The sequence below is a fragment of the Tursiops truncatus genome, chromosome 11 (assembly GCF_011762595.2).
Source record: "Tursiops truncatus isolate mTurTru1 chromosome 11, mTurTru1.mat.Y, whole genome shotgun sequence".
Classification (NCBI taxonomy): Eukaryota; Metazoa; Chordata; class Mammalia; order Artiodactyla; family Delphinidae; genus Tursiops; species Tursiops truncatus.
This window is the reverse complement of record NC_047044.1, coordinates 62,949,073-62,959,468: the sequence shown is the minus strand read 5'-3', so window position 1 is coordinate 62,959,468 and position 10,396 is coordinate 62,949,073. Positions and strand designations below refer to the sequence as shown.

At 55.8% G+C, this 10,396-nt stretch overlaps 1 protein-coding gene across 6 annotated transcripts; it reads right to left on the bottom strand.

Moving 5' to 3' along the window:
* Window positions 1-4: 4 nt before the first annotated feature.
* MCRS1 (microspherule protein 1) lies at window positions 5-10,068 on the bottom strand. 6 transcript variants are annotated; one of them, XM_073788721.1, is made up of 16 exons: window positions 9,949-10,049; window positions 9,435-9,633; window positions 8,344-8,784; window positions 8,018-8,156; window positions 7,514-7,652; window positions 6,742-6,900; window positions 6,482-6,591; window positions 5,461-5,569; window positions 5,048-5,186; window positions 2,092-2,167; window positions 1,715-1,743; window positions 1,504-1,596; window positions 1,219-1,301; window positions 936-1,023; window positions 561-688; window positions 5-461 (listed from the first exon to the last, which is right to left on the bottom strand). In XM_073788721.1, exons 4-16 carry the CDS (start codon window positions 8,125-8,127, stop codon window positions 216-218), a joined length of 1,509 nt encoding a protein of 502 aa, XP_073644822.1. In that variant the 5' UTR covers window positions 8,128-8,156; window positions 8,344-8,784; window positions 9,435-9,633; window positions 9,949-10,049; the 3' UTR covers window positions 5-215. The 6 variants fall into 6 exon arrangements, 5 of the variants coding, with proteins under 5 accessions (XP_073644822.1, XP_073644819.1, XP_073644821.1 ...); XM_073788718.1 differs by having other exon boundaries at window positions 8,665-8,784; window positions 9,949-10,048; XM_073788720.1 differs by having other exon boundaries at window positions 8,665-8,784; window positions 9,572-9,633; window positions 9,949-10,042.
* Window positions 10,069-10,396: the final 328 nt, after the last annotated feature.

Below are 10,396 nucleotides of genomic sequence, written 5' to 3'. Positions count from 1 at the left end.
CTACTTGGGAACTCAGTGCTTTGTATTTACAAAAGAAAAATAATAAAGGAAAAGTCTGAAGCTAACCAGCTGGAGACACGGAACCAAGGTGGGCGTCTGGGGGAGAGGGTAGGGGCCTCTGCAGAGAGAAGGCGAGGGGCTCTGGCACTAAGGCAGCCTGAGGGGCCCAGCCTCTAGGGGCTTCCCCAGGGCCAGCCCCGCCCTCCCGCAGAGGCTCAGATCAAGGGGCCAGGAGCTGAGTCTCCCGCAGCCCCCTCTGGTTTTTCCAGGAGCCTGAGTTGCCAGCTCCAGGGGTCTGGGAGGGCAGGGGAAACTGAGGCCAGAGAGAGCCCAGGGTTCCTGCCACCACTTCTCACTGTGGTGTGATCTTGGCAGCCTCGGCCCGAATAAGGGCAATGAGGTCCTGGTTGATGAGGAAGACGAATCGCAGGCTGGCGATCTGCGGGCGGGAGAGAAGGTGGCTAAGGACGGGGGTGAGACTGGGGGCCGGGGCAGGCCCACACGCTCCCTCACCACACCATGGGGCTCATCCCGGCCTTTCCACCTCCCCCCCAGCTCACCTCCACCACGGAGTTGTTGCTAAGGCGCCATTTGGAGCCACACAGCACAGGTCGTCCATCGATGTAGATGGGCCGCCGGCCCTCGTTGGCAATGAAGAAATCACCGTTGTTCTTCAGCTTGATGACACCTATGGGAATAGAGAGGAACGGGGGTATGATGGGATGGGGGGAAGGCCAGAAGAGGGCCTGAAACCCCCATGTTCCCTCTGCTTCCTGGGGCCGCTAGAAGGCACCCAGGACTCCCAAGTTAGAGATCTTAAAATGCCAGCTCCTCAGCCCCACCCAGTCCCTGAGGTTCCCACGGAGACCAAGCCCCAGGGCTGGAGGGCAGCGAGAGGCTGGGAGCAACATCCTCACACTGCTTCCCGCTGGTACCTTGCTTCCGGGAGATCTTCCAGGCCGGACCCTCCAGAGACAGGTCCACGTCAATCTGGTTATCCTTGGTTGCTCTGCCTAGGGTGATCTGGGGAAATGGGGCAGGTGAGGGCTGGAACCTGAGGAATGGGGAGGAGTCCACACAGGCCCAGAAAAGATGAGAAATCAGGGACCAGACATAGAAAGGGCAGTGAGGGGAAGATCGATGGAGGAGGGGAACCTAGGAAGGGGGAGGTAGGGGTGGGGATGGGGATGAGGACAGCGAGGGCTGGGCCGGCCTCACCTCTCTCGAGCGCATCAGGTACCGCACCATGCGGCCCCGCAGCACTGCCAGGGTCTGGTTGTCAAAGTCCGGAGAGCTCATGCCTGGGGGAGAGCAGCTCATGTCAGAGAGGAGCCCACTCTTGAGAGCCACAGCATGGAAGGCAGGGAGCCAGGGCAAGATCCACTAAGGGAAAGGAGCCAGAGGTCTGGGAAACGAGGGTGAACCCAGCTAAGCAGCCAAGGGGGCGCAGGGAGGGGCGAAGGGATTTGGAGCACGACCCTGCTGGTCCCCCGGCCTCCTCACCTGTGATGCTATCTACTAGCACCTGCCACTTATGCAGTTCCTGTTCCAGCTGCCGAATCTCTCGTTTCTGACGCCGGTCAGCCACTGTCAGCTCTGGGGTGAGGTGGGGTGGTAATGAAGGACACGCTGAGGTAACCAGCACCTTGTACTGTTTCTCTCTGTTCCAGCAGGAGCTCCCACCCCCTCACTGTCCCCACCAGGGCACACTCACCATGTTCTAGGACTTCATCTCGCATTTCCCTGGGGGGCGAGAAGGGAAGGATGAATCAGACTCCAATTTGAGCTCACCTGCCATCACCATTAGGTGCTACTGGGCTCAGTAGGATCCCTCAGTCCCTCAGCCCAGTGGTCCCGTGGGCTGCTCCTCTGGCCTTAGCCTAGCTTCCCTCCCTGGGGTGGGGGTAAGATACAACGGGGGTGGGGGGCCGGGGAGGGCGCTTAGCAGGGAGACTAACAGCTACAACTGGAGCTCCAGGCCGAGTCTGGGCTGGGCTCCGTTCCCTGCAGCAGGAGAGGCAGGGCCAGGCAGCACAGGGAGCTCTGTCCTGCGGAGACACTGGGGCCCTGCCTGTGGCCCCAGCCACTCACTTGAGCTTACTGTCATCAATCAAGTCCTCTGCGTCGGAGAAATTCAGCACTTGGTCCCCCTTGGGCAGCGGCTGCACTGAACGAAGGACAGAGGGAGGGTCAGCGCCAATGCTCCTACTCAACCGCAAGCTGCTGAGCAGACAAATGAACTAAGAGGACAAACTGTAAAGACAGCCCATGGGGACGGCCTCGTGCTGAAATCAACAAAAGTTAACCTGATACAGGTAACAGCATGCATGCAGATCAGACTGCACGCTACTTTGGCACAAAGCATTCCTGGGGTTTGCTGGGGGGCAGAGGTGGTTCTAGAAAGTGAAGGGAATTAAAATTGACCTTTGGGGCTTCCCTGGTGGCGCAGTAGTTAAGAATCTGCCGGCCAACGCAGGGGACACGGGTTCAAATCCTGGTCCGGGAAGATCCCACATGCCGCGGAGCAACTAAGCCCGTGCGCCACAACTACTGAGCCTGCGCTCTACAGCCTGCGCTCCACAACTACTGAAGCCCGCACGCCTAGAGCCCATGCTCTGCAACAAGAGAAGCCACTGCAATGAGAAGCCCGTGCACTTCAATGAAGAGTAGCCCCCGCTTGCCGCAACTAGAGAAAGCCCGTGTGCAGCAACAAAGACCCAACGCAGCCAAAAATAAATAAAAATAAAATAATAAAAAAAAAAAGTTGACCTTTGCACGCTCTTTTCAGTGTGCGAAGAGTTCTCACTTACAAAGCCTTGAACTACATAGGGAAGGCATTACTATTAGCTGCACGTTACAGATGAGAAAACAGATACAGGAGGAAGGGTTAAGCTATGTGACTAGTTCAGGACACAGCCAGGAATCAAGGCCTGCTTTCCTGATTGCAAATCCAAACTGCCTCTTCTACCACATCACATGCTCCCAAACATTTTCTGCCACATTCGGCAAAGGGCTGAGAGGCACGTGCCTGTCAAGTCTCACTCAGGATGTGTCAGAAGGGAGCCTTAAGCCAGTGTTTTCAAATTGTAGGTCATGACACGTTAACAGGTCATGAGATTCACTTTTTTCCAAAAAAAAAAAAAAAGAAAGAAACGGAATGCAATAATATCAGAATCCATCAGATGTATTCAGGATAAATATTGTTTTATGAAAGTTTTTCAGTTCTTTTCTGGTCAAAATGTAAAAGCGATTGGGGTCCCCAAATCTGAGAACTCCTGCCTTAGTGTCAGTTGTTCCCAGGGCTGCAGCATCTGCTCAGCAGCAGCTCTGACTAGCTAGTGAGACTGCTGGTTGAGGAGTTTGACAACCCCTGAGGTATCATCACTGCCAGGGAAGTGAGGGGGGCTGCATAGGAGCCACAAATGCTCCATCACCACCACCCTCCACCTTAGTTCAGACTGTGGGGAGATGGGGTTGGGGCAGTCACCCTGCCAGAACTGCCTGAATCCTACCAACCTAGTATTCAGCTGACTTGATAGGTAAGCAGTGTATACTCCCTGTTCCTAGGGACTCCAAGCATGAAATAGCAAAGGAGAAATCAAATATCCACATAAGACGACCCTTGAAGAGAAATATTATACCTTTACGTTAACAAATATACACAATAGGGGCTTCCCTGGCGGCGCAGTGGTTAAGAACCCGCCTGCCAATGCAGGGGACGTGGGTTCGAGCCCTGGTCCAGGAAGATACCACATGCTGCGGAGCAATTAAGCCCGGGCGCCACAACTACTGAGCCTGCGTGCCACAACTACTGAAGCCTGCGTGCCTACAGCCCGTGCTCCGCAACAAGAGAAGCCACCGCAACAAGAAGCCCACGCACTGCAATGGAGAGTAGCCCCCGCTCACCACAACTAGAGAAAGCCCGCGCGCAGCAATGAAGACCCAATGCAGCCAAAAATAAAATAAACTTGTTAAAAACAAACAAACAAAAAAACAAATATACACATGGTAACTTTTAAAATAGTGACAAAGGAGCTAGCAACAGCAGCAAAAATAAACTTTATCCAGTGTCTGTTCTCTCTGCAGGAGGTCAGTGATAGCTGAGCCTGAGGCAGCAGCAGATATCTGGAATAAAGACGGCTGCCCACTGGGCACTAAATTGCAGAGATCCTCAGGAAGGAAAGATGGGGCCTCCCCTGACAAGATTTCCTAAAATCCTCTGGTAGGAATCTTTTATTATCCAGAAGCTGCAGGGCCTAGCGAGTAAGGTGACAGGCAGAACTGAAGCTTCATTTTCAGAACAGTATGAACAACTACATAGTAGCCAACGTGCAATAATCTTTAGGAAGTAAAGTGTGCTTGGACTGTGAAAGTCTGACCCTGAAACCCAAATCTAACTGAAGAGCTTCCTGCAGGTTAATCAGACTGCTTTCCTAGTATCTGTTATTAGGAGAGTGAGAGTTTTGCTGGTGAGGGAAGAGAGGAAGCTTTCTGGCCCCTGGGAAAGGAGAAAGACAGGCGGCCTGGGTTAAAGTCCCTGTAGGGATTTGGGAATGGCTTGAAGACAGCCCCACAGCACAAATGCTTGGTGGAAGGAGAGGCAGTGAGAAGGAGTGTGGAGAGAGGGAAGAGGCAGAAATCCTTAGAGAAAGTGGGTGGGAAAAGGGGACAGGTGAACGGTGAAGGGACTTTCACATTTTACTCATGTTTGAATGTTACTTGTGAAGAATATACTATTATTTATGTAATGGTAAAACATGTCAAAAAAACCAAAAAAGTCAAGAAGTGGGAGACAACTCTGCCATTTAGTCTTTTTGTTCAGGATTCTAGGCAATTTTGGCTACCCTCACCATGATCCTAAGACCATTCCAGCCACTTTCCCTCCCTCTGGAAGGAAGTGGTTTTTGCTGCAAAGAGAGACGAACAAGACACTGGGGGCCACGGAGGGATTTGTTACAGGGCACCTGAGGGCAGCTGTGTCCAGCCCCCTTCACACTCACACTCACATACACGCACCCTCACTCTGCCAGCTCCTGGGCCCAGTTACCTGTCTGGTCCTCCAACAGGTAATACTGCTTCATGAGCTGCCAATGGGCCTGCAGAGCCTTGGCAGTACGGGCCAGGTAGAAGGCATCAGGGTGTCTGTGCAGCAGGTCCTGGAAGGTCTCCAAGGTGGGCTGGCTGGTCTGGAGGGCAAGAAGCACACTCTGGGCATCTGGGTTTCCTTGCTCCTGTCTCTGCTGTACCATCCGTGCCCCCTGCCCCAGTCCCCAGAAGGAGGTGGAAAAAGTGATAGCTACTGCCGCCCAGGAAGCCAGGCTTGGCTCTCCCTGAGGACCCGGTCCACAAAGGCCCTGCAGGTGTACGTGCGTCTCCAAGCAGTGGAGCCTCCCCGCAGTCAGTTTTCCAGGTTAGCCGGCTCCTGCCCTGCCCCTCGGCATTACCAGCCCTCAGCCTTACCGATCCCACTTTGCTCAGCAGCTGCTCTTCAGCCTTGCTAAACAGGGCCTTGCTCTGGATGGCGGCAATGGCCTCTGGGTGCAGCTGTCTCATGGCCTGGCAGGCCAGCCTGGGCAGGAGGGAGATAGAGGGCAGGGCAGGGTTGAAGGAAGGGTGTCAAGCAATCTGGGGTTCCTACTTCTCCAAAGCCTGCAGGCCTCTGAGATCCAGAACTCAAAGATCCAGGCCCTCTACAGGAAGAGCCCAAGGCTTTAGCACAGGACCTGTGACCTCGTGCGTCTGCCGAAAACATCAACAGGCAACTCAGAAAACTCAGCTTCCTGTGTTCAACCCCGTGAAGAGGCTCAAGGGCACAGCTGCCTACAGGCCAGTCCGGAGGGAGATCCTGAGACCAGCTGCTGCTCCTGCCCCAAGAACTTTCTCCATACTTGGCCAAAGCTGCCACCCACTAGCCACCTCCTCTTTCCCAAGCTGTGCCCTGTCCATTTCCTGGTATATCAGGGCTGTGGCTATAGCTTAAGTGGTGACAAGGGCTGTGGAGTAGAAGATGGGTGTTAAGCATTCGACCGAATTCTGATGATATCAAACGAAGTGACTGAGAAGGAAGAGTGTGTGTTGTGTGTGTGCATAGGTGTATTTGGACTGTTGGAGCTGGAAGAGGCCCTGGTGCTCTTCTGTTCCAACTCCTTCTTCTGGAGGAAGAAACTGTGGGAGGTCAGTGTGGGAAGGCTGGGAGGTGACCGCCCCAAACCACAAAGCACACGGTGGTAGAACAGGGCTCCTGGCACTCATGTGGTGTTTTCTCTCATGCTACTTCCTTGACATCCAGCCTGGATTAGCAGGGTTGGTATCAGGAAGCAGCTTCCCCCTGAAGCCTGGCAGGTCTCCAGTATCATCTCAGAAGATACAAGACCCCAAGGAGCCCTGCCTCCCAGGCCCCTCCCCTGTACAATTCTTTCTGTTCAGGAGCCAAATTCTGGTGTCCCCAGTACCGCGCCGCTGCTGGGGCCAGCCCACTCACTTGGAGATGACAGGATCGTAGAGCAGGGCGTACCAGCGCTCCTGGACTTCCCGCAGGGTGAAGCGGCAGCTGAACTTCACGCCCAGGTGGACAGATGTCAGGTCATTGGTCTGCAAGGCCCCAGAGTGGTTTGCTCCAGCCTCAGAGCTGGGAAGAACCCTCCCGGGCCACCTACAGGACACTGCCGGGCTAGATGGGGGGCTGGGAACTGGAGGCTGTGGGGAGAAGGCAAACACAACCCCTGTGGTGGGAAGCACTACCTGCAACACGGCATTGATGAGCAGGAGGTCGTCCGCAGGCTTCCAGCGGCCCAGATCCTTGGTCACCTGGAGTGGCTGTTTGCTCTTCTTCACACGTTTGGTGAGTCCAGGGGCTGGGGCTGGGCTCGGCGGCACAGGGGTGCTGGGGGCCTTGGACACCTGGGCAGAGGGCAGGAGCAGAGTGAGCTCATCAGGGCAGCTAGGGCTTCAGGCCTAGAGCTTCGCACACTGTGTGGCAGCTCCAGCCCCACCCAACAACAAGCCACAGGCAGGGGGCCTAGCTTTCCAGTGCCCATCCCTCCCCCTTCCCGCCCCCATCAAAGTACTTCTACACAGTCCTTGACCATATGGGGTCTTCTTTTTGCTGGTGGCGCCCCCCAACCCCAGCATGGAGGGTGGGTGGGGAGGATACCAGGAAAACACTCTTGCTGGTACAGTGTCTGGGGCCAGAGCAATGCCACCTGGGGGTTATTTTTACAGCCAGCAATGCTCGGAACAGGCTGTCTGCTCCCAGAATAGATGCATGCTCTGTGCCTCCCACACAGAATGTGACACAGGATGCACTGACAGGGTGGTGATGGGCGCAGCAAGAAAAGCGGAGTAGCGAGAGATGGGCTCCCAGGAGGGAGGCATCTGAGGTGGGCCGGGGCAGCTTGATCCTCTCACAAGCCTCCTCTGCAGGGCTCTTGCCAGCTGGCAAAGGTTGTGGGGAAACACAAAATCTGGCACTGGCCCCCACCCCTCTCCATTCCCCACGTCTCCCAATCCTTACCTTCTTCTTCTCACTGGAGGAGGGTTCACTCCCCGAACAGCGCCCTGGTTCCACCCCACTGGCCCCCTTTGCCCGGGTAGAGGACTTAGCCAGGCTGCTCTCCACCAGCTCATCGTCAAACTTCTTTCTCTTGATGAACCTGAGAATAGTCCTACCCAGTGAACGCTCTGTGCCCCATCCCCGGTACCCACTCACACACACCCAGCCCCCAAAGTAGAGCAGGTTCCCAGCAGGTAGGATGCTAACTGCTCTGGCTCAGTGGATGGGGCATGGAACTGCTATGCTCCACCCCTGAGATGACAGTGTACTGTACCACAAAGATTTCCTGTCCAAAACCTAAGATCTCCCTCCCGTGCTCTCAGTCTCATTGGGAGGGACTTAGTAGGGACAGGAAAAGCACAAGAGTCTGCCAACAGTTGGGCTCCAGAGGGGCTCAGGGAGCCATTCCCAACAGGGGTGAAGGCATGCAGCAGTCTCAGCCTCTGGCCCTTCAAACCCTAGTACCTGGAGGAGCTTCTCCGTTTAGGGATGGTGCCCAAAGCCTGTGAGGAGGCCCGCTTCTGCCCTGCCAGTGACTCCTCATCCTCTGAGCGGCTAGCAGTGCCTGATGCCATCAGGGATGAATCTAGCAGCCCCTGAGAATCTAGAAGAAGAGAAGTGGTGAACCCAGGCCTCCTAAATGCCTAGCAGAGCCCTGAGCCTCTGCACATGGGAACCCTCCTCAGCCCCCCTTCCCCTACCAGCCCTCTTGGTCCCTCCCCTGCTTCCTTGACACTTGAAGTTTTAAGGTGGGAGTTCCTTGGCCATCCAGATCCCATCTGGGCCCAGACCTTCCACGCTGGGCAGTTCTCCCGGTGCCACGTGTCATGTCGTGCAGCACATGGTGCTCAGGTCAGACTGGTGATGCCGACACACCGGGCTCTGGGCATAACTGCTCCCTCTGCCATCAAAATGCAGCCATGCCAAAGAGCGTCAGCTCAACAGCAAGTCAGTCAACTGTGGCCTCTGCTGAGAGGTACGTGGGTGGTGCTGGCCCAGGGGGAGGTGGCAATGCCCAGCCAGGACCGAAAGACACACGTGCCAGGCACGGGGTGGAATCAGCAGATGCTTGGCGCCTGAGCGTTTGGGGAGCTGGCCCGGCCTCATACTACCTTTGTCCATCCTCTCACAGTCCCAAAGCCACTGGTTCCAAACCACAGGGCTAGAAGGAAGGGTCCCACAGGTTCATCCAAGGATTCTGACCAGGTGAGCTTAGAGGCTGAGAAGAGATTCTGCAAAGGAGAAATGAGGCTCCCTGAGGCTCAGGTTTCGAACTGGCCAGCTTCACCTCCTTATACTGGAACAGGTCCCCAGGATCCCATAAGCTAGGGAAAACACCAGGAGAAGAGACACAATATATTCTGCCAATATGACCCTGATAAACCAGTAGTCTTTCGAAGGTCACCGACATCTCTGAGACAGTGATAAAAGCTATGGACCCTAGAAAAATGTACACATTAGAGTGGTTCACAAACCACTCTAATTCTACTCATAGCCCCTAGGTTAAGGGCCTTGACTATAAACTAGCAAGAAACAAGGGATTCTTGGCTCACTTTTTGTCAGCTGCCCATGCAGCTCCCCTCCCAGCTCAAAGCAGGGAAAAGGAAACGGAGATTGAACTCCCACCAGTCCATCTCACTTTTTTCATCTGAAGCTCTGGCTGAAGATTTAATGGGTGGTACCTCGTGGAAGCTAAAAAACGCGGCTTGGGAACTGAGCAAATATCAACCACCCTGGGGGGGGCCCTCGCCTAAGCCCGGAGAACTCAGGTAGTAGGGACTCTGCGGAGCGCGCCGCTTCGGAGAGTCCCGCCCCTTCTGACCAGGGCGTCTCTCCGCGCAGCGTTCTAGCCCTGCCCCCAGGTGCGCTCCTCGCGCCGTACCATTTGATACGGCTGGGAATCTTGCCACCTGGGGAGAGGGTGAAGGGCCCGATTCCGCGGGTAGACTGGGGCAGGGTCAGCGCCGCCTGCCTTCTCCGGCCCTCCACCCCTCGTTCTCCCCCCAAGGGCACACCCACAGTAGGGGATTAGTCCAGGTCTGTTTCACGGGCTCGGGATAGGAGTGGTGACGAAGTCAGCCCTGCAACGCAAAAGCAAAGCACCGAGTGAACCCCGATGCCCTCGCAGCCTTGGTTTAAGCCCCACGGGCCAGTGGCGGGGAAAGGGTGACTCCCAGACCAATTCTCACCCCACCTTCGGCATGCCACCTTTGCGCATGCGTAACTTCTAGGACCAGATTCTGGCCCGGTCCGGCCCACGCATGCGCAGATTATCGGGGCGCTCCCGGGGCGGGGCCCCAAACCTGGCGGGGTGTCGTCCCCAGCGGCACTCTGGAGAACTCCATTTCATCCCCAACTCTGCTCAGAACACTCAGAGGCGAACCGCGAGGTCTCACCATTCCTAGGCTGCCAGCTCCAACAATTTCTCCGCGGCGACGGCAGCAGCCGCAGGGCCAAAGCCGGCTTCCGTGAGGCCCGTCTACTTCCGGGTCTACGAACTAAGGGCTGCGCAACCCCTTCCGGTTCACCCCGGTAACTTGGGTAAGGGGGCGTGGCCGTGGACGTGGTAGCGAAGGTGTGGCTGTTTTGTTAACAGCCAAAATTAAAGGCTTTCCCAATTGGGACAACATATAGGGAGGCGTCAGGGATTATAGGATCCAGGTTGGAGAAAGTGATTAAAGGGAAAGGCGAGACTTGGGGCAGGATAGCCTGAGTAGCGAGATGAGGCAACGCTGGAAGGGGCTGGCCCGAGGGTGGGGCCGGGCGGCCGACTAGATTTCGGCTTCCGAATCTTGCGGCCTCCTGAGACATCTAGGACTCTTTGATAGTTTCTCAGGACCAATT